Below are 23,854 nucleotides of genomic sequence, written 5' to 3' on the forward strand. Positions count from 1 at the left end.
TAAAGTCGGGAAGAAGGGGATAAAAAATAAACACTCAACTCCACGAGAGGACTGTAAGGAATTAACAAATGCAAAATGTAATTAATGTGGATATTGTTGATAATGATATTGACAATTGTTGGAGTTTGTGTGGAAAAACCATAAATAAAATATTCAAAAAAATTCACTCTTATGTAGATTTATTTTATAACTCAAGAAACTCAAAATTTGAAATAAAGAGCAAAAGATAATCTGCATATAAAGAAACTAAGTTCAACTCCATTCCTGATTACTCCAGTAAAGTCTCTACTCTCACGAAAGGCAACTGCTTGGGGTTCCAAAATCAGGTCAAGAAGCAAAGGGCCTAAAGGGCAACCATGTCCAGTTCCCCTTGTGAATTAGAACAAATTGAAGTCATAGGTCATGAATATATAGTTTACTCCACTTGATAAAAATTGGACCAAAATTAAATTTTCTTCATGTAGCAAATGTCAGATTTTATTATTGGGCACTCAATATACAGTACAGCTCCGATTATCCAAAATGGTCAGGACTGGGCCCAGTAACAACAGCAAATCACTTCTATCACTGTTTAAACAACAAAGGAAGGCTTTTTAAGCATTAATGTTTAATTCTCACCAAAAAAAAATGCTAGCCACCTGCAATCACCAACATCTCCCCACTGAGGCCCCACTTGTGCCGGAAGCCCAAGGTCCTCTGCTGCCGCCACTGGGAGCCCGACATTCCCCAGTCAGTCCGGCTTCGAAAAAAATTTCAGAAAATGAGGATTTCCAATTTGTTTCAGATATCCTCATTTATCCAAAAATTTTTTTGAATTTCAACTAAGCATTTTGGAGAATCTGATTTCAGATAATCGGAGTTGTACTGTAATTTGCAGTTATTATTACATTTTTATAATTTAGGCGATCACCCGTCCTGGGTAGAAATGGAACTGAATTTTTCTAAAATCTCATCTATGCGGAATGCTGAAATGTATAGTTGTGTTCCCTTACAATTTAAGGAATAATTATAAACATGTTTTTGCAGATATGGGAACCTTACCTACAAAATGTAGGTCATTATGGGAAAAAATACATACTCTTTATTTTGTTCCCCTTCATTTTTTTTCCTTTTATTGAAATCTAGTCAAAAATATTTAGGGCCCCCCCCCTCTTTTTGTTGAATAGGATTCCAGATCTCAACAGCTCCTTTCTTTTATTCTCTTCCTTTCCCCCATCTCTTTTTTCTGTCTTTTCTTCCCTTTTCATTTATTTAGGGTTTTATTGGGGTCAGGGGATAGGGGCTTTATTTGGAACATATATTAATGATTAATACACATTTAATTATTTATCTGTGATGGTAACTTTGGAACTGTTTGTTGATAAAAGCAAAAATATACAAAAAAAAACCTCTATGTTAGCAACTTTACGTTCTTTACCCTTTTCTTTTTCTAACTTAATGGATAATCCAATAATAAGACATAGGCTTTGAGCACAATTTTGGAAATTTTTTGGATATCATAGTTTTTCTCTTGCCAGCCCTATTATACATCATCATTTCAACCTTCCATGTTAGACAGTACAGATCTAGAGCAGTACAGATTCGGGATAAAAAGTTTCAAGGATCTTTTTATTTGAGATAATTTTGTTTCTTTTGAACAATTTACAGCAATATTTAAACTTCCTAATAGACATATTTTTAGATACTTACAAATTAGGCATTTGGTTTAGTCCAAACTTTCTGATTTTCCTCAAATGTTCTTGGTTTACTTTTTGGTTTGAAGTTTTCCCATGCTGGATTCATATCAATTATTTACAATAATTTGAAGGACCCAAAAATAGCGTCAGTGATCAGGATCAAGAGTGAATGGGAATGGGATTTGAATATATAATTTTCAGCTGAGGACTGGGACACACTCTTATTTAATTAATGCGTCCTCATTTTGTGCACAACATTGTCTATTACAATTTAAGGTGGTGGTGTAGCAGCTGCTACATACACAGAAACACACCACAGAACATGGGGGAGGTTTCAATTGAACTGTTTATTCAAACTTCGCTTGCGCCTTTTAGGGGCAGTGTGAGTTCCACCCCTGCGCTGGCTGTGAAGTCATCAAGTTCACCCGAGGAGCGTGCTTTGGCCTAAGCCACGAGGTAATGAGGTCCCCCAATGGTGCTATCTTTTCGCAGCCTCGCCGATGTGGCGATACAAGCTGGGCCAGTTCGCCATGAGCGATGTGCGCTGCCACACAACCCCTTCCCCCCCCAAACCGGCTTACGCATCTCGCCGCTTGGGTAGCCAACCTCGTCGTTTTGGTCGGGCCAAGGTTTAAGTCTGTCAACTGTGAATATCTCCTCCCTGCCCCCAATGTCCAAAGTGAATGTCTTGCCTGAGTATTTCAGGACTTTGTAGGACCCTCGTAGGAGCGCAGAATGTGGGCCTCACGGTCGAAAACGAAGTTAGTCATGGCCAGTTCTTGGGGATGCAAGACGGGCAGCTGCCATGGTGGGTTTGTGGTGGGGCGCTCGTGAAGTGAGCTTATCCCACAAGTCTGCCAGTAAGGCCCTATTCTCGGTCGCGGAACCAATGTTTGGGCCGAAGAACTCCCCGGGTAGCGACAACGGTGCGCCACAGACCAGCTCCGCAGATGATACTTGTAGGTCTTCTTTCGGAGCCGTTCTGATGCCAGGCAGGACCCAGGGTAATTCATCCATCCTGCTGGGACTGGTGAGGAGGGCCATGAGAGCTGACTGGAGATGCCGGTGGAAACACTCTACTAGACCAAGAGCCTGGGGATGGTACGCAGTGGATGGTGGAGGTTGATCCCCAAGAGGTTCGCCAGCTGCGGCCAAAGGGTGGATGTGAACTGGGCACCCCGTCGCTCGTCATGCATGCCGGAACACCAAACCTTGCGATCCAGTGGGTGAGTAGATATCTGGTGTAGGACTCATGCCGTTGACCACAGTCAACAAGTAGCAGGCGTCCCAGGAAACAAGGGGGCCCACGATATCAACGTGTCCGTGCTCAAACCTCTTGGTTGGGGAGTCAAACTGCTGTGCCTTTACATGGCACTGAACTTTGGAGGCCTGGCACTCGCCACCTGGACTACTTGTTCCTTGAGGCCATGCCACACAAATCATTCTTCCACCATGCAAACCAAGGTCTTGACCAAGGGGTGAGCCAAGTCGTGGACCATACTGAAAACCTGCGGCCTCCACTACTGTGGGACAACCAGGTGTGGTGAGCCAGTGGAGACATCGCAGAGCAGTGTGTCAGGGCTGTACGGCAAACTGAGGTCCAAGAGTCAGAAGCACGTGATGGCGCTGCGGAAAGCTTGTGTTTCTGCGTCCTGCTTCTGCACCTGCGTTAGCTGGACGTAGTCCAGGCCGGGGTATAGGCTGTGGATGGTGGGCCTTGAGAGCGCGTCTGCAATGACATTATCCTTACCCACTCGGTCGGTTGTGAACTCCGACATGTAGGAAAGATGTCGCTACTGGCGCACTGACCAGGGATCCTTGGACTTGGCGAGGGCCTGAGTGAGCAGTTTGTGGCCGGTGAAAACCGTGAATGGCCTGCCCTCCAGGAAGTACCAGAAGTGTCTGATGACCAGGCACAAGGCCAGAAGTTCCCTGTTGAAGGAGCTGTATTTTAGTTCCGGAGGGTGGAGGTGGTTACTGAAGAACGCAAGTGGGCGCTGCTGGCCATTGACTGATTACTCCAGGACGCCCCCGACAGCCGTGGCTGAAGCGTCCACTGAGAGTGCAGTGTGGGCGTCAGGATGCGGGTAGGACAGAAGGGTAGCACAAGCCAGAGCAGCCTTTGTCATGGTGAAAGTATTCTCTGCTTCTTCCGTCCACTCCAGGGTCTTATTTTTGCTAGTGATCAGTGCTAACAATGGCTGCATGATGCGAACTGCCCCCTGGATGAAACGGTGGTAGAAGTTGACCATCCCAGTGAATTCTTGGAGATCCTTAAGCGTGTCGGGCTTCGGGAACTGGCGTGCGGCTGCGACCTTCTCAGGTAATGGGGCAGCCCCATCCGCAGAGATGGAATGGCCCAGAAACTGCAGGGACTCCCAAACTGGCACTTGACGGTGAGGTCGAACTCTGCCAGGCAAGCAAATAGTGCACAGAGATGGACTTTGTGTTCATCATGGTCCCGACTTGTGATGAGAATGTCATCGAGATAAACACGAAATCTAGGACTCTGCCCACTGCGTCCATCAGCTGTTGAAATGTCTGGGCTGCGTTTTTAAGGCCGAAGGGCATCCACAGAAACTCGATAGGCCAAACAGGGTGATGATGGCGGTCTTGTCAATGTCGACAGGATGGACCAGGATTTGATGGTACCCCCATACCAGGTCGAACTTCCAGAACACTTGGGCACCATGCAAGTTGGCCGTAAAGTCCTGTATATGTGGGATGGGTTATTGGTCTGGCGTGGTCGCATCATTCAAGTGACAGTAGTCCCCATATGGGCGCCAACCCCCGGAAGCCTTTGGGACCATGTAAAGGGGGGGAGGCCCAAGGACTATCTGACCTGTGGATGATCTCGAGCTCCTGTAATCTGGAGAACTCCACCTTTGCTAGTTGTATCTTCTCAGGGGAAAACGCCTGGCTTTGGCGTGAAGGGGAGGGCCCTGGGTTGAAATGTGGTGGCGGATGCCATATTGGGGCATTGCAGAAGTGAACTGTGGCCGCAGAATGGTGGGGAATTCATTGAGAATACTCATCCTTGGGCGAGCTGATGGAAGCTATTCCTGGGTTGCACGTGCTTGTGGAATTGGAAAGTGTGGCCATGTACCAACTGCAGGCTATGCGCCCTGAGGAAATCAGCTCCCAGCAGCGCTGTGCCCACCGTGGCCAGTACGAACTTCCAGCAGAACTTGTCGTTGGCAATCTGGATCTGTGTGCTGCGTGTGACAAAAGTCTTGATGGAGGATCCGTTAGCTGCCCATAGGGTTGGGCCTCATGTAGGTCTCGAAGGGGTCGGGAGAACCACACTCAGCTCTGCTCCGGTGTCTACCAGGAAATGTCAGTCACTGGACTTATCGTTCACGTGCAGGAGGCTGTTAGTGCGGCCAGCTGTCGCAGCCATTAACAGCGGCTGGCTGGGTCGTTTCCCTGAAACGAACAGAGATGCCCCCAACATTGATAGTAGAAACACCAGGTGGGGTGGTGCTCTTCCGGTTTGTGCTTGGGGGGCACCTGCGGCCGGCTGGGTTCCAGGCGGGTGACCTGGCTGAGGGCGGCCTCGCTTCTTGCTTGGTCCACTAGAGCATGTCTGAGCAGGCTGTGACTCTCTGGATCTGAGAAATCCTCATCTGCCAGCAGGAGTTGGATGTCCTCCGGCATCTGTTCAAGGAACACTTGTTTGAACATCAAGCAGGGTCTATGGCCTTCTGCCATCGCAAGAATCTCATCCATGAGGGCAGATGGGGTTCTGTCGCCCAGGCCGTCCAAGTGTAGGAGTCTGGTGGTTTGCTGTCAACGGGGGAAGCTGAAGGTCCCGAGGAAGAGGCTTTTTGAGAGCGAGGTATTTACCTTCCTACGGTGGGTTGTGGATCAGGTCGTCCACCCTGGCTGCAGTTTCTTCATCAAGCGTGCTCATGATGTGGTAAACATCATGGGATCTGAGGTAAAATTGCACCTCCGACTGCCCAAATCAAGTGCGTGGGTGATGCTTCCAGGGGAGGTTTCACCGTGATCGTGACTGCTGTTGCATCTATATAGGGAGGCCAGAAAACCATCGGGACTCACTGGGGTCACCAATGTAGTGGCTGCTACACACACAGGAACACACCACAGGACATGGTAGAGGTTTCAGTTGAACTGTTTATTCAAACTTTGCAAGTGCCCTTTAAGGGTGGCATGAGTTACTCAACCGCGCTGGCAGTGACGTCATCACATTCAGCTGAGGCACGCACTTTTGCCTAAGCCACAAAGCACTGAAGTCCCCCGATGGCACCATCTTCTTGCTGCTGCCCCACCGGTGTGGCGATACAAGCAGGGCCAGTTCGCCACGAGCGATGTGGGCCGCCACAGTGTATAGAATACACTTCTCAAGTTAAATTAGCTCATTTTTATTCTGATATTGATTCACTATGTGATAAAGTTTCATTGATTCCTAGGTTTTGGGAGTGCCCCAAATTAAATAAATTTTGGGAACAAATTTTAACAGAGATTCTTAAGATCCATGCCCTTTAGAACCATGCCCCTTAATTGCTTTGTTTGGCTTCACTCAAGAAGAGGTTACACCCCTGACTTCAACCCAAAACAAATCCTAGCTTTAACCTCGTTGCTCGTGAGACAAGCAATTCTGATGAAATGGAAAGATAGTTCTTCCATCTTTTCATATACAATGGTTACATATTATGTAGTTTGGAGAAAATTAGATATTGCTTTAAAGATGTCAAGGTTAAATTCGACAAGATGTAGGGACCTTCCATGAAACACTATCATAAATTGAAGATTTAGTTTAGAGGGTGGGTAGGTTGGGGGGGGGGGGGGTTCTTTTTTTCATTTCTAGAGAAAACCAGGCTATAGTAGATAATTAATAATGATCACATGATAGAATAGGATGAGGATTTAAGTCAATATATGGGATTCTTAATTCTATCTTATTATTTTTGATTTAACATCAGAATCCAAGGTTTTGACCAAAATATGTTGCCTGAAAATTATGGTTTATATTCTGTATTAGTTTATACATGTATATACTGTTATAGAGTTCTGCGTTGTGCAGTTTTATGTTGAAAAATGACAGTTTGCCTTAGAGAGCCAAAGTGAAGGTGGACTGCTGAGAGAGTGGGAGACGAATGTGCTGTGGAGTAGAAGGCGTCCCAAAACAAGAGTCATGGTCTGGAAGACAGTTTAGAATGTTGGGATTTTAAAAAGGGATGAACATTCCGAGGGCAGCCAGAAGGATCCAGACCAAGCTATTGTTCCTCTCTCTGCAAGCAACACAAGACAACTTCGAATTTTGTGTTCTCTCTCTCAGTCTCTCTCTCTCTCTCAAAGATCTTTTAGCTTCAGTTTACCAAACAAACTGAATTTTGTTTATGATCTTTGTTTCGGTTGAGATCGAAGTTTTGCAAGTCTTATGTGTTTTGTGTCTAAGTTTTTTTGTGGGTTGGTTGGAAATATAACTTAGACTTTAATTACATATGTTATATTTAGCCTGGGGAATTTATTATTTTTACACTGTTATAGAAATTTTCATAGTAACCAGTGGGCATTGTTATAAAAGAAGGGATTTTGAATTAAAGTTTGAAGGTGAATTTTGTTAATAAAGTAATTGTTCATCTTTTCCCCTGTGTGAAATGCCTTCTTTGTGTTTGCCGGTTTGATCTTGTAACCATACTATGAATCAACTTATGTAATCAGTTAGATATCACATATAAAGGTTTTTTAACTATTAAAATCAATAAAAATATTTTTAAAACAAATTGGTGAGATGCAAGTGGCCATCATCCGAGTGGGCCAGAGTAGGGAGTTGAGGCTTTGGCTCAAGAAGTTTCAATGAGAAGAAGCCAAGGCAGTGGTGCAGGAGCTGAGGTCAGGCAAGGACAAACCTGAGGAGGAATAAGCAGGCACATGCAAGGACAGATTTTTTTTTAATATAAACTTTCTTTTCTAATTCCTCAACAGTGGAAATGGCAGCCAGAACAGGGCCACGCTTCTCTTGCAAAATGTGGATAGCTTATAGCATCCTTGACAACTTCATATGTGAAAAGTGCATCCAACTGCAGATCCTTACAAACCACATTAGGAAATTGGAGCTGGGGGGGCGTGGCAAGATGGCGTAGGGAGCGGACGTGCATTCCCGGTCTCCCCCAGGCAGTTATATAAATACCCGTTTTAAGAATATTTATTTTCTGTTAAAAGTCTTTGTTTTGTTTATCAATTGTTTTTAGTTTAAAATGGCAATAAAGATTAAGGAAAATAGAGTTCAAATACAGAACAAAACTACACTCTCCGACTTTGGAAGAAACTCGGCCTACTTGCCCAGACAGAACCACGGAGGCAAGGCTAGAATTTTCTTAAGAACGGAGCTCATTAATTGGACTGTCGGATAAGCTGGCCTTGGACACCCCTCTGAAAGATGGTGATGAATATTGATTTGAAATGTTTTATGAAGATAAATTGCAGTAATTGGCATTGGTTGCCTGTGAGTTTTAAAAATCCAGATAACATTAAAGTTTATTAGTGATTTTTTTTGGATGGAATATCGGAAGGATGAATTTATTATCTATAAATACAGAACAAAATTACATTCTTTGACTTTGGAAGAAATTTGACCTATTTGCCCAGACAGAGCCGGAGTTGGTGCTGGAATTTTCTCAAGAACAGAACTTATTAAAGTTGATTTTGGACTCCTTTTTGAAAGATGGCGACGAATGTTGATTTGAAATATTTTCTGAAGATAAACATATATATGGAACTCCTTGACCTGCAATAAGGTTTATCAGTGATTTTTTTTTGGATGGAATATTGGAAGAGTGAATTTATTATCTGTGAGTATGCATACATTGCAAACAGATTTTAATAGTTTTGAAAAGGTTTTTTTTAAACTAAACAACAAGATCAATTTAATATTGAGAAAATTGGAAAAAACAGAAACTTTATTATTAAATTTGGAAATTCAGTAGAAAGAAACTATGAACAAGATTGATGATTTATAAAATTAAAGTCGAAGGAGCAATGTCCAAGAAGAGTTAAAAATTTTGAATAAGTTTTTTTTGAAAATAAACAATAATTTCAACTTAACATTGAGAAGATTGACAAAGTGGAAAATTTGGTATTAAATTGGGAAACACAGAAGAAAGAACTTATGAATTTCATTGATGCTTTAGAAGATCAAAACCGAAGGAATTATGTTCAAGAAAATTTTAAAAGATTTGAAAAAAACTTCTTTTGAAAGTAAGCTACAAATTCAACTTGAGACTGAGAAGAATGGAAGATTCGGTGTTGAACTGGGATGTTCAGAGGTGTTTTAATTCAGTGGATGAAATTCAGGAAGACTTGAAAAAAAAAATTTTTTTTTAAACTTTTATTGATTGTAAACAATGTTTAACTCAGTGTTGGGAGGGTGGAAAGGGTGCAAAATTTAATATCAAGTTTGGATTTTCAAAAAAAAAAAGAGTTTATGAATAAGATTGGTTAAATTGATGAACCGGGGTTTTATGGATATAAGAAATGATGATTTTTCGGTTTATACGTGTATTTTGTCTGCCTGGGGGGGGGGGGGGGAGGGAGTGGTACTTCTGCTCCCGAAAGTCATATGCCATTTGTGGTTTATACCACACCCATTTGGGTTTTTGGGAATTAACCACCACAAGGTGGTTTCCTAAGGGGTTAGGGGAGGTGGGGTGAAAATTTAAAAATTATTTAGTATCTATTATGTAATATTATACTAAGTCAATTTGAAATGAATGTATGGAGATACTATAAATAAATTTCGAAAAAAAAAAAAGGAAATTGGAGCTGGAGTTGGATGAACTCTGGATCATTCAGAAGGCGATAGAAGTTACAGGGATGCAATCACACCTCAGAGGCAAGAGGAAGGTAGCTGGGTGACAGGAGAGGGACTCCTATAGTTGTTCACCTCAATAACAGGTGCACCATGTTGTATACTGTTGAGATGACCTGCTAGGGGCAAACTATGGCAGTCAGGTCTCTGATGGGGATTGCAGATGCTGGAAATGCAAATTTTCCAGTTGACTGAAATACACTTACAATGCATAACTAATACATCTGCATCAAGAATACAGTTTAAAAGACAGAGCTCACCATGCAACCATGATAATTAAATCCACAACATCCCCCACCCCCCACAAATTTACAGATCAAGCCTATTTCGTTACATCTTGGTTTGAACATGTAAAAATTACAGCACTTATTATTCATAGACCCTTCATTTCAGGGCACCATAACATTTGCAAAATTTGGCTTCACAGGTGTTTATGAAGTACTCGGGTATGTTGAATTGTTTCATTGATATAGGTATAAGAAAGCTAGGTTTGCTTCTAAGCTTTTGATCACCTTTGAAATTTGTAGTTGTCATTTTGCTACACTGCAAGATGCAAACCACACCAAAGGTAGTATACTTTGAATCTTGGGCAATTCCTCAACATCTTCACACTTTGCTCTTGCCATCATTCTGATACAGGTTAATCTTAGTCTCATCTGTCCACAATTTCCTTTTTACAGCATTCTGCAAGCTCTTGGTTCAGGCTGTGAGTTGGAGGCGGCGGCGACTGAAGTTTTGGCGACTATCTGGAGAAGGAGGAGCTTGGAGAGAGTGAGGGGGTTAAATGGTCAGGGCCCAATAAAAGGTGGGTAAGACAAAGGAGCAGCCCAATGAGTGAGTGGCAGTGAAGGAGTGGGTCTTTGAGGCTTTGGCTTGAGAGACTTAGGGGAGCAGAGGTTGAGGATGAGCGTGCTGGACAAAAGGTAAGACATTCACAGTTAATTTAATATATATCTTTATTTTTTTTTTACTTTGTAAGGTGTGAGGAGGAGGAAGGATGAGTGCGAGGGCAGTTTTGGGCTCTCAGTGTCACATGTGGGAAGTCATGGAGTCTTCACGTCTCCCGGACATCCACGTGTGCACAAAGTGCACTGAGCTGCAGTGTTGAAGGGACTGAGTCAGGGAACTTGAGCTGCAGCTCAATGACCTCTCTCTGGTTTGGGAAAATGAAGCTATCGTAGACAAGAGCTACAGGCAGGTGGTTGCACAGGGGCCATGGGAGGAGAGGCAGTGGGTTACCGTTAGGAGGAGGAAAGGAAGGGGTCAGGTTCATGTGCAAGCACCCGAGCCTGTAATCTTCAGAAATCGGCACTCCACCTTGAGTATGGAGGAGGAGGATAGTCAGACTATGGTGGGCAGAGGTATGGTGTCAACCTCTGTGACCCAGAAAGGTAGGAATAAAAGGAAAAGGGCGATAGTTATAGGGGATTCAATGGTTAGGAGGACAGAGAGAGATTTTTGTGGACATAAGGAAAACCAGATGGTGGTTTTCCCCCCTGGTGCCAGGGTCCGGGATGTGACTATGCACATTCAAAATATCCTAAAAGGGGAGGGTGAGGAGCCAGAGGTTGTAGGTGGAAGAAGGAAGTGGTCCTGCAGAATGAGCATAGGGAGTTGGGTAGGGAGCTTAAAAGGAGGACCACTAAGGGGGTAATCTCTGGATTGCTTCCTGTGCCACTTGACAGTGAAGTCAGAAATAGAATTAGGTGGAGGTTAAACGCGTGGATAAAGGGATGGAGTAAGAGACAGGGTTTCAAGTTCTTGGACCACTGGGACCTTTTATTGGGGAAGTTGAGACCTATACCGTAATGATGGGTTACATCTTTATCCAAGAAGAACCAGTCTCCTGGCGGGGGCATTTGCTAGGACTGTCGGGGGTAGGTTTAAACTAGTATGGTTGGGGACAGGGTTTCAAGTTAGGCAGGACAGCAGGGTGAGGGTTAGTAGGCTAAGGAAAGAGACAAGTTTGAATAATTTGAGGGAAGAAAAGCAGGAAGTAGTAAAAAGATGTAGTGAAAATTGTGAGAATGGAAGAGAGGAGGATATGCAAAAGGTAGGATGTAAGAGATCCCTGAGATGTATTTATTTTAATGCAAGGAGCGTAGTAAGGAAGCTGAATGAGCTAAAGTTGTGGACTGACATGTGGCATTATGATGTGGCCATTAGCGAGACGTGGTTGAAGGAAGGTTGTGACTGGCAGTTGAATGTTCCAGGATTTCGGTGCTTTATATGTGACAGAGTTGGTGGAGTAAGAAGGGGAGGTGTGGCATTACTTGTCAGGGACGATATTACAGCAGTGCGAAGGCAAGGTAGACTGGAGGGCTCGTTGAGGGAGGCAGTGTGGGTGGAGCTGAAAAATAAGAAGGATGAGGTTACTATTATGGGGCTATATTATAGGCCTCCAAAAAGGGAAAGGGAACTAGAAGAGCAAATGTGCAAGGAAATAGGTGATGTGCAGGAGAAATAGGGTGGTGTTGGTTGGGGATTTCAATTTTCCATAGATTGGGAAAAGCAGTCAGTAAAAGGGCAGGATGGCTTAGTATTTATGCATTGTGTTCAGGATTGCTTTTGGCAGCAATATGTTGAGACGCCAACTAGAGGGGGAGCAGTTTTTGATCTGTTTGGAAATGCAATGGGGCAGGTGATGGAGGTAAGCGTTGGAGGAAACTCATATTTTCATCAGTTGTTTGAGTTTCCAATTGATTGTGTGTCAGATAATGGGAAATTGACAAGTATTTGGATAGTTGGTGACTGATTAGGGATAGTCAACATGGCTTTGTGCGTGGTAGGTCGTGTACAACCAATTTTGTAGAAATTTTAGGTTACCAGGAAAGCTGAAAGGCCGTAAATGTTGTCTGCATGGACTTCATCATGGGCTTTGACAAGGCCCCACGTGAGAGGCTAGGCAAGAAGATTCATCCATTCGGTATTCATGGTGAGGTTGTAAACTGGATTAGACATTGGCTTTATGGGAGAAGCCAGAGAGTGGTAGTGGATGATTGTCTGACTGGAGGCCTACGACTGTGGTGTGCCTCAAGGTTCAGTGCTGGGTCCATTGTTTATTTGTCATCTATATCAATGATCTGGATGATAATGTGGTAAATTGGATCAGCAAGTTTTCAGATGACACTAAGAATGAAGGTGTTGTGGACAGCAAGAAAGCCTTTCAAAGCTTATAGGGATTGGAATGAGCTGGAAAAAATTGGCTGCAAAATGACAGATGGAATGCTGACAGTATGAAGTGCTGCATTTCAGGTACCAAGGTACGACATACATGGTAAATGGTAGGGCACTGAGGAATACAGTAAAACAGAAGGATCTGGGAATACAGATACACAATTCCCTGAAAGTGGCGCCAAAAAGATACGATCATAAAGAGAGCTTTTGGTATATGGCCTTCATAAATCAAAGTATTGGAGTTGGGATGTTATGGTAAAGTAGTATAAAACATTGGTGAGGTCAAATTTGAAGTACGGTATGCAGTTTTGGCCACCTAACTATAGGAAAGATATCAATAAGATAGAAAGAATGCAGAGATTTATTAGGATGTTGTCTGGACTTCTAGAACATTGGTACAGGCAAAGATTGAACAGCTTAGAACTTGATTGCCTGGAGTGTAGAAGAATGGGGATATTTGATAGAGATATACAAAATGATGATGGTATAGATACAGTAAATGCAAGTAGGCTTTTCCCAATGATACGAGTTACATAGCCAAAAGACATAGGTTAAGGGTGAAAGGGGAGAAGTTTAGGGGGAATTTCTTCACACAGAATAGTGGGAGTATAGAACAAGCTGCAGGATGAAGTGGTGAATGCAGGCTCAATTTTAACGCAATACAAATTAGGATAGGAACATGGATTGGAGGGATGTGAACTTGATGCAGGTCAGTGGAACGAAGCAGAATAATTGTTCAGTGCAGACTAGAAGGGGTGAAGGGCTTATTTTCTGTGTTGTAATGTTTTATGATTACCACAGTACAATATGATGTGACAGAGCAACAATTTGCTTTCAACAACAGCAAGCCCAAGCAGCTTATTGTCAATTTTATGAAGGGCAAGGGAAGATATCTTGGACTACATAACAGTTGTGAAGGACTGTTCCATCAAGTTTCTGAGAGTCAAAATATCAGAGTCCTCTCCTATCGGCAACATATCAAGACCACCATGAAGGCACATTAACATGAACCTACTTTCCATTCTCCCTTCCAGCTCTCCCCTCTCATTCACAGAGACATCCTTCCTCCTCATTTGTTGGTGTGCCTTCCCTCCCTTATGCATCTATTATCTCCTTGGGATGGGGCTCCTCCCCCTTTCCCTCTCCCCCCCATCATTTAGTTCAGGTGCCTACCTACATTTTGACATACTTTGATGAAGGGCGCAAGTCCAAAACGTTGGTTATGTATCTTTATCTTTGCTTTACAAGTACACTGTATGACCTGCTGAGTTTCGCCAACATTGTGTTTTTACTTCAACCACAATGTCTGCACTTTCGTGTTTTACATAAACATCTCTATTTTTAAGGAAGTCTGAGGAGAATTAGCACGTTTTTGAATACTGCATCCAACTTCTACAGGTGGAATGATTGTATCACAACCTGGCTTGGAAAGTTCAGTGTCCAGAAACGCAGATGCTGCAGAAAGTGACATATCTAGCTAGGGCAATCACGCGTGTTGATCTCCCACCCATAAACATCACGTGCATGAGAGACTGCTTTTAGGAAGGCAACCAACATCAAAAAGGATCCCCATCCCACTAGTCATAAGCTCTTTTCACTACTACCTTCAGACAGACCATCCAGGTTCAAGAACAATTTTATTTTTATCCAGCAGCTTTCAAGTTCATTAACTCCTGATACTAACCTAATTATAATCAAACATTACTGTCTGCAACACATGTGTCTGCCCTATTGAAATGCCACTTCCTTTTCTTTTCTTACGAGAACTGCAACTGTGAATTTATATTTATCCTTTTTTCTCTTGGCATATTGTGGTCATTTAATTTGCATTATTGCAATTTGTGTACCACATGCAATAATTTTGGTGCATTAATGTATTTGTGTAATGGCAATAAACACCTATCTAAAACTAAATTGTGTACAATGCAACACAATATGCTGTACTTCTGCTCAGAGATACATGTACTGACACAGATGCAGTGCTGCATCTTCAACAGATCTTGGAGGGACAAGAAATGTGAGCAAGTCATTTTATATTAAAAAAAATTAGACTACATGGAAGTCTCCAAAATTCAATCCTAACTTGTTTAAAATATTAATTCAAAGTCATTTTGAATTTGCTTACTAAGAAAGAATATAGTTTTTGGTAATGTCAGCATTAACTTCAGTTTATGAGCTTGTTTCATACCTCGGAAAATAGATTTTTTATTGCCTTCACTCGTCATTCTGCAAGAGTATGCGTGAAGCCAACTCGTTCTAATCTGAAAAATAAACAGTTATTGTCACAATACATTCACATGATTTTATAAGGACTTCATTGCAATTTCTTCAGCCAACTATATAGCAGATGAATCAGTACTTGAAAAATTATGTTTTACGAAACAATTAATCTTTACCAGAAGCAGTTGAACATTTTATAAGAAAGCCAAATGATATTAAGTACCAGAACAAAGAGGTAGGTGGTTTTCTTTCACTCCATCCTGACCCAACTGAAGAATGACACCTCATACACCAGGCTGCTATTAATCGACTTCAGCTTGGCATTTAATTCTATCATTCACCAGAGGGTGGTATAGAAGCTGTCCTCTCTAGGACTCAACACCCCTTTCTGCAACTGGATTCTGGGCTTCCTAATGGAAAGACCACAGTGAGTCCGGGTCAGTACAGAACGTCGAGTACTATAACATTGAGCACTGGTGCACCTCAGATCTGTGTGCTCAGCCTACTCCTGTCACATTACTGATCCATGACTGCATTGACAGATCCAGCTCCAACATGTCAAATTTTGAAGATGACAACAGTACCAAAGTTGGCCTCATCAGCAACAACGACGAGGCACACTACAGAGGTTGATAATCTTGTGATACAGTGTGAGAATAACAACCCAAGTCTCAATGTGGACAAGACGAAGGAGATGACTGAGACTTCAGTAGGACCAGGGACAACCACCCACCCCTAAACATCAACAACTGAAGTGGAGAGCACCACGATCCTTGGACGACTTAACTAGAGACCAATCATGGACACTCAACACCTCACTTGTCAAGAAAGCACAACAGTGACTGCACTTCCAGAGAGGCTACCAGCCTTTATGTCAACCTTCCAGAGAAGCTCTAACAAGAGCATCCTGGTTGGTTTGCATCATAATGTGGTATGGTTGCTAGAGAAATGGGTTGGAAGTCAATCCACAGGATCATAAGAGCAGTAGAGCATCTACCTCCCAGCCCACCCACAATCAATTTGATCCACCGGGATCGTTGTATGAAGCAGACATGCAAATTCATCGAAGACCCCTACCACACTGCATACATCTTTCAGCTCTCTCCATTGGGGGATAGATGCAGGAGTATCAGAGCCACCACCACAAGGCTGAGGAAGAGCTTCTTCCCACAGGCAGAGAGAAATACTGAATGACCAAAGGAACTGCTCACACTAACCATCTGGAACCCTCATTTTCACAAAACATTTATTTACTTGTATGGATGAATACTTGTCCTTCATATGTATTGTTTGTCTGTATGCATGTTATATCTAATTGTGTGCCTGCGTGTTTTGCAACAAGAACCAGAAAACGCTGGTTTGTCAGGTTGTACTTGTGCAATCAGATGACAATAAACTTGACTAGAACTACTGATTATTACATCATGCAGTGAAATTGTTATGAGCCTAAAGGACCCCAAACCCAGCAGCAATTGACATTCACCAAGACAAATGGCTTTCAAAACAAGTTATTTTTAATCAACTTCAAACATGAAAATAGAATCAAACTCTATACTTACACTTAATTATATACTACCCAAATTACCCCCTTCTAATTCTAAGCGCACATGTATGTAGTGTGTGTGTGTGTGTGTGTGTGTGTGTGTGTGTGTGTGTGTGTGTGTGTGTGTGTGTGGATTTAAGAAAAGTTCTTTGGCTCACAGTTCAATTAACACCTACTTGTGAAAGGTGCTTACATTCTCCAAGAGATCTTCAATAATTCTCAAGTCTTTCAAATAAGATAAGTTTTAAAATTTGTGTATGTATGTGACCTACTCTAAATCTTATAAATTCTACCCAATTATTTATATTGTTAAAGAATAAAAACAGAAATTGGAAACCATACAATTGCTTTTGAAAGTAAAGTCAGTCCCACAACAACCTGAGTAAAACTTTCACTAGGGAGAAGGTAACACCAAGGACAACACTAGAAAGGATTCATTCAGCATCATGACATCATTTTCAAAGTCAGAAATTTATAGCTATTCAATCTAAACAAAGATTCACAAAAAGGCATTTCAAATGAATATACAATTTAAAATGCCTTCAAAAGCTGATGAAAAGAAAGGAACATTGAACAACTGTGGCCTGTACTCATTAGAATTTAGGAGAATGAGGGGGATCTCACTGAAACTTTTTGAATATTGAAAAGGCAGGGGACAGGGTAGATGTGGAAAGGTTCTTTCCATGGTGGGAGAGTCCAAGAGAGCACATAGTCAGGATTGAAGAACATTCACTTTAGAAAAGAGATGGGGAAGCACTTCAGTCAGAGGTTGGTAAAACTGTGGAATTTGTTGCCACGTGTGGTTATGAAAACCAAGTCATTGGGTATATTTAAAGGAGATATTGATTAGCCAGGGCATCAAAGGCTATGGGGAGAAGGCCAGGCAATGGGGCTAAATGGTAAAATGGATCAACTTATGAGTGAATGGCAGAACAGACTCCTGCTCCTATGTTTTATAGTTACAGCATTGTTCTTGCTAAATTTATTTATAAAATATATTTCATAGTAAAGCTAGCTTGTGGGCTAGATACAGGGTGACACACAGGTCTCATGACTTTCAGAGACTCAGAGAGAGTTGTTCAAAGTCGCAGCGTCTGAAAAACAGCCATAATGAAACTGAAGTGTTCTTAATTGAAACTCAATAACTGTGTGGTTCTTAAAGCACTTTTGCACAAATTCAACATAATGCTGTTTCAAAACTCAAGTACCATTTGAATGACCCAGCCTCCCGCCGCCACACGACCGGACCCCCCCCCGCCACACGACCGGACCCCCCCCCCCGCCACACGACCGGACCCCCCCCCCGCCACACGACCGGACCCCCCCCCCGCCACACGACCGGACCCCCCCCGCCACACGACCGGACCCCCCCCCGCCACACGACCGGACCCCCCCCGCCACACGACCGGACCCCCCCCCGCCACACGACCGGACCCCCCCCCGCCACACGACCGGACCCCCCCCCGCCACACGACCGGACCCCCCCCCGCCACACGACCGGACCCCCCCCCCGCCATACGACCGGACCCCCCCCGCCACACGACCGGACCCCACCCCCGCCACACGACCGGACCCCACCCCCGCCACACGACCAGACCCCACCCACGCCACACGACCGGACCCCACCCCCGCCACACGACCGGACCCCACCCCCGCCACACGACCGGACCCCACCCCCACCACACGACCGGACCCCACCCCCGCCACACGACCGGACCCCACCCCCGCCACACGACCGGACCCCCCTCCGACCGCCCCCACCCTACCGGGACCCCGCTCCGACCGCCCCCACCCTACCGTGACCCCCCTCCGAGCGCCCCCACCCTACCGGGACCCCCCCTCCGAGCGCCCCCACCCTACCGGGACCCCCCTCCGACCACCCCCACCATAACGGGACCCACCCTCCGACCACCCCCACCATACCGGGACCCCCCTCCGACCACCCCCACCATACCGGGACCCCCCTCCGACCACCCCCACCATACCGGGACCCCCTTCCGACTACCCCGACCATACCTGGACCCCCTTCCGACCACCCCCACCATACCGGGACCCCCCCGACCACCCCCACCATACCGGGACCCCCCCTCCGACCACCCCCACCATACCGGGACGCCCCTCCGACCACCCCCACCATACCGGGACAACCCCTCCGACCACCCCCACCATACCGGGACCCCCCTCCGACCACTCCCACCATACCGGGACCCCCCCTCCGACCACCCCCACCATACCGGGACCCCCCTCCGACCACCCCCACCATACCGGGACCCCCCTCCGACCACCCCCACCATACCGGGACCCCCCTCCGACCACCCCCACCATACCTGGACCCCCATCCGACCACCCCCACCATACCGGGACCCCCTTCCGACCACCCCGACCATACCGGGACCCCCTTCCGACCACCCCCACCATAGCGGGACCCCCTTCCGACCACCCCCACCATACCGGGACCCCCCTCCGACCACTCCCACCATACCGGGACCCCCCCTCCGACCACCCCCACCATACCGGGACCCCCCTCCGACCACTCCCACCATACCGGGACCCCCCCTCCGACCACCCCCACCATACCGGGACCCCCCTCCGACCACCCCCACCATACCGGGACCCCATTTTGACCACCCCCACCATACCGGGACCCCCCCCCACCATATCAAGCCCTCCCAGCACCCACCATACCGAGACCCACTACCCCCACCATACCGGGACCCACTACCCCCACCATACCGGGACCCACCACCCCTATTACTAGAGCCCCCTCTTAACCCCCACCCCCCCACGACTCCAACGACCGGACACACGCGCACGAGCGCGCCGCACACCTCCAGCCCCCAACGGCAGGTAAATTATCAGCTTCCAGCTCCCAGGCTATTGGGAGGGATTGGGCCGGACGTTAGCTCCCCGCCTCCCGCCACACCGCTGCAAGAGGACCGAGCGAGGTCCTACCAACCGCAACGGCTGCACTCCGCCGTGCCGTTTTAAAGATGGCGCCGAAAGCGCGCGGCACGCCGGGCCATAAACTGTCACCAGCCAATCAATCGGAGGAGCCCACCAGTGAGGGGAGCCAGGGCGGGATCTCGCTTCGAGGGCGGAGCCTCGAGGAGTGCGTTACCCGACGGGGGCGGAGCCTGCACTCGGAGGGCGGGGCCAGACTCGGGGTGGGCGGGACCAGACTCGGGGTGGGCGGGACCAGACGGGGTGGGCGGGACCTTTTCCAGAGAGAGTTGGAAGGGGGGTCCTCAGCAGCCCAGACATGGGCTTCCAGGGGTGTTTCATGGGTCGAAGGTGCTCACAGCACCAACCCGGCGATTTAAGTCGGTGGGGGGGGAGGAAATGCGATGACGGGCCGTGCACTCACCGGATGAAATGAAGTTAAAGATTTTAACCTGACTCTTCCTGGGAAGCTGGTTGAAGCTGCGTTATAATTTCCCCTTTCCTGACCTCCACTGCGGAACTCCTCCTCGACATTTGAACATGGCGCCAACGTGCTGCCCAGGGACGCGCGCGCAAGCGCTGACGTCACCGGAGGAAGCGGGTGGACTGTTTTCGGACGATGCCGAGTGAAGTTTCGCTGGGTTCCCTGACGACCTCCAAGGTGGGGCAGGGACCCCGGTTGGTTTCGGAGCGCGCTGACCGGGTCGTATCTTTTCGAGCTGCAAACATTGGCTCTGACTTCAAGTTCATTATCATCTGACTGCACACTGACAGCCAGACCACACCTACACACACCCCATAATTTTTTTTTCTTTGGCTTGGCTTCGCGGATGAAGATTTATGGAGGGGGTAAATGTCCATGTCTGCTGCAGGCTCGTTGGTGGCTGACAAGTCCGATGCGGGACAGGCAGACACGGGTTGCAGCGGTTGCAAGAGAAAATTGGTTGGTTGGGGTTGGGTGTTGGGTTTTTTCCTCCTTTGTCTTTTGTCAGTGAGGTGGGCTCTGCGGTCTTCTTCAAAGGAGGTTGTTGCCCGCTGAACTGTGAGGCGCCAAGATGCACGGTTTGGAGGCGAGATCAGCCCACTGGCGGTGGTCAATGTGGCAGGCACCAAGAGATTTCTTTAAGCACTCCTTCTACCTCTTCTTTGGTGCACCTCTGTCTCGGTGGCCAGTGGAGAGCTCGCCATATAACACGATCTTGGGAAGGCGATGGTCCTCCATTCTGGAGACATGACCTACCCAACGCAGCTGGATCTTCAGTAGCGTAGATTCGATGCTGTCGGCCTCTGCCATCTCGAGTACTTCGATGTTGGAGATGAAGTCGCTCCAATGAATGTTGAGGATGGAGCGGAGACAACGCTGATGGAAGCTTTCTAGGAGCCGTAGGTGATGCCGGTAGAGGACCCTTGATTTGGAGCTGAACAGGAGTGTGGGTATGACAACGGCTCTGTACACGCTGATCTTTCTGTGTTTCTTCAGGTGATTGTTTTTCCAGACTCTTTTGTGTAGTCTTCCAAAGGCGCTATTTGCCTTGGCGAGTCTGTTGTCTATCTTGTCGATTCTTGCATCAGATGATGCATAATAGTCACGTCGAAACATCAAGGCAGAGCGGCTGCTGACAGCTGCAACGCTCCCCGTCCAGCAGCGCCCCCCCCCCCCCCCCCAGGCAACTTGTGTTACCTCAGAAGGGAACAGGGCCACGTGCCATCTTGTATCGGACAACGGGGTCGGCGATTCGGCCCGCTACTCCAGCATAATTTAACATAAACATATATAATATTTTAGGATGATTGATTCAGTTCATCAATTTCACAGCCTGGGGGAAGAAAGCAGACTTGATTTTAATATCCCTTCTTCACCCCCACCCCCACCATTTTAGTTCAGGCATCTGCCAACATTTTGCTCATACCTTAACAAAGGGCTCAGACCCAAAACGTTCGTCGAATATCTTCGACCTACTGAATTTCTCCAGCATTGTATTCTTACTTTAATCACAGCATCTGCAGTCTTTCGTGCTTCACTCCTTGTTCCTCCGTCCTGATGATATTTGGCGCCGAGAAATTTCTGCTGATGGTGATTTTTGGCCTTGGCAGACTAAAGAGAATTTTGTGGACTATTACGTCTGTTTTATTACATGACAATAAAAGAATTGTGATCTTGATCTTCAAGATACTGTGTGGTGGATGGAAAGGGTTCTCAGTCATTCTTTAAATCCTGTCCTGGTAAATGTGGTCAATAGAGGAAAGGGAGACCCCAGTGATCTTCATTGTTTTGATGATCCTCAGTCTTCTTCTGGTCCTGTGCTTTGCAGTGACTGTACTAAACAATGATGCAACCACCAACACTCTCAAATGTGCTCCTGTAAAATGTCAAGATGGGGGCTGGTAGCTTTGCCCTCCTCAACCTCTTCAGGTCGTGTAGGACTTGCTGACGACTGAGGAGGTGTTGGTCGTCAGCAAGATTCCTTCATTGTTGGGTGATAGAACAGGACAGCTCGAACTCCAGATTGAAACATAATCAGGAAGCCATCAGCACCCAAGGCCCCTATGGGAGCCCTTCTTGCCCTCAGCACCCTCTCAAATCCCAGTTCCAATATCTGGTTCCCATGAGCTGGTCTCCAGCAGCCCACAGCCTGTGTGTTGGGTCTCTTCTTTGCTTCTCAACTGGGAGTATTCTCCCTATTTCTGGTGCCTTGACCCAGTTTGCTGCTACCCCCCCCCCCCCTCCCCGGATTCTGCAACTCCTCTTGTCCGCTGACGAGCATCGGCACGGAAATCTTGGGCACAAACCCTGTGGTTGGAAAATTTTTAAAATAAAACACCGTCGGCCACTTAAAGCCTTTAGAGAGCTGGTACTATTAGGACCAGATGATTGAACCCTTCAGAACAGCATTATGTCTCTGCTGTCTGCTCTCCCAAGTCTACACCAGAAGTAGCACCACCAGTTTTCTCTGAGTTCCTCCAGCAATTCTTTGTCTGCTTAAGGTTCCAGTACCTAGATCTCAGGCACTATTCTCCAACACGACCACAAACATGAGCGCGATCCAACTACCAGCCACATCTTTTTATCTCCAGCCCCATCCATTTTTGGCAGGGTTAAGTCCCTCCAAAATTCCATAGTGTGGTCTTACCACTCCACCCATCCTTTCACCAAACTTTAGGGACATCCAACTCTATTTTTGGAAAGTGCACAACTTGTCCCTCCTTCTCCACCCCGCACTCCTTCCCCAACGACCTCCATCCAGGGCCACAATCAGACCTTCCAGGTGAGGCGGAGTTTTACCCTGCACATCATCCAACCTGATCTGCTGCATTCACTGTACCTGATGCACGCCTCTTCGACATCGGTGAGACCAAACGCAGATTGGGTGACCCCTTCGCCAGACACTCACACTCCGTGTGAGGGTCTAAACCTGAGCATCCTGAAGCCAATCAACTTCCCCCAACCATTCCTACAGTGACATGTCATTCCATGATCTCATCCATTGTCAGGGTGAAGCTAAAGTTAAACTCAATGACCCACTCATCATATTCCTCCAAAAAGATCTTAAACTCAATGGCATGATTTTTCTAATTTTACCCCCATCTGGTTCCACTAATTCCAACATTTATATTTTTCTGTTCTTTTTCCCCCTCTTTTATCTCCAACCCCTTCCCAATGATTTTCCCCTCTACCTGTTTTCCACTTCCCACACATTCTGACCTATCACCTCTGGGCTCCACCTCCAGCTCTTTTTCCCCCTTCGACCCATAACAATACTAAGTAAGATGGCAGCGCTGCCGAAGCCACTGTAGAAGCAGCGCTGCCACGGGTGCGGACCCATGGGGAGCAAGGGAGCGGAGATGCAACGCTCCTGCGGGGTCCACCTGCTCAGTCGACTGCCGTCAGTTCCGCACGGGCTATGAACGACACGTTGAAGGAGCCAATGGTAGTTTTAGTCCAAATTCCGCCCCCGCGGCATCAGTGCCCAAGATGGCGGCACCTATTGGCAGCAGCCATGAGGGGCTGCGGTCTCCCAGGAAATGGGGGACTGGAGCAGGGCACCAGAGGACGGGAAGATCACGCACCGTCTGAGGAGGAGAAGCAGAGGAGATGACCAGCGGGGATGGTGTCGAGGGCGGTGAGCCAGTGAGGGGGCTCCGCGGCTGAGTGACCAGTGCATGCGGCAGGATGCTGGCAACTCAAGGCCAGGAACCCACAGAAGCTGTGGGCTGCTGGAAACTGCTGTTGGGAGACTCACGCCCGGCTGCAGACTGGCTCGAAAGTGGTCAGAGGTCTACCAGGTATCGGAACCAGGATGTGAGGTGATGCCAAGGGTGCTGGAGAGTTCCTGACCATGTATGAGGTTCTGATCTGGAGCTCGGGCCGCCAGTGGTTCGGACTAGACTCTGTGTGGCTGCCGGCTGGAGGAGAATCAACAGACACTGGGGGGGGGGGGGGGGGAAGGGGGATCTTTTTTGCCT

General features: G+C 46.6%; 2 protein-coding genes across 14 annotated transcripts in view; one reads left to right on the forward strand and one right to left on the reverse strand.

Annotated features, from left to right (window-relative positions):
• The window catches only part of mcph1 (microcephalin 1), a 334,689-nt gene extending 314,750 nt beyond the window's left edge, over positions 1 to 19,939 (reverse strand). For 10 of the 13 annotated variants that reach the window (XM_069885232.1, XM_069885238.1, XM_069885225.1 and 7 more), the window contains exons 1-2: positions 19,279 to 19,468; positions 14,876 to 14,948 (exon numbers count right to left, since the gene is read on the reverse strand). In XM_069885232.1, the coding sequence (XP_069741333.1) occupies positions 14,876 to 14,912 (37 nt within the window). In that variant the 5' untranslated portion in view covers positions 14,913 to 14,948; positions 19,279 to 19,468. Of the gene's footprint in view, positions 1 to 14,875; positions 14,949 to 19,278; positions 19,513 to 19,814 lie in introns of those variants that run through there. The other 3 variants (XM_069885228.1, XM_069885226.1, XM_069885227.1) reach the window with 3 other exon arrangements.
• LOC138737307 (uncharacterized) lies at positions 15,463 to 19,438 on the forward strand. The gene is made up of 2 exons (XM_069888059.1): positions 15,463 to 15,535; positions 18,297 to 19,438. The coding sequence occupies exons 1-2, from the start codon at positions 15,463 to 15,465 to the stop codon at positions 19,436 to 19,438; spliced, it is 1,215 nt and encodes a 404-aa protein (XP_069744160.1).
• Positions 19,940 to 23,854: the final 3,915 nt, after the last annotated feature.

The sequence above is a fragment of the Narcine bancroftii genome, chromosome 6 (assembly GCF_036971445.1).
Source record: "Narcine bancroftii isolate sNarBan1 chromosome 6, sNarBan1.hap1, whole genome shotgun sequence".
Taxonomy (NCBI): domain Eukaryota; kingdom Metazoa; phylum Chordata; class Chondrichthyes; order Torpediniformes; family Narcinidae; genus Narcine; species Narcine bancroftii.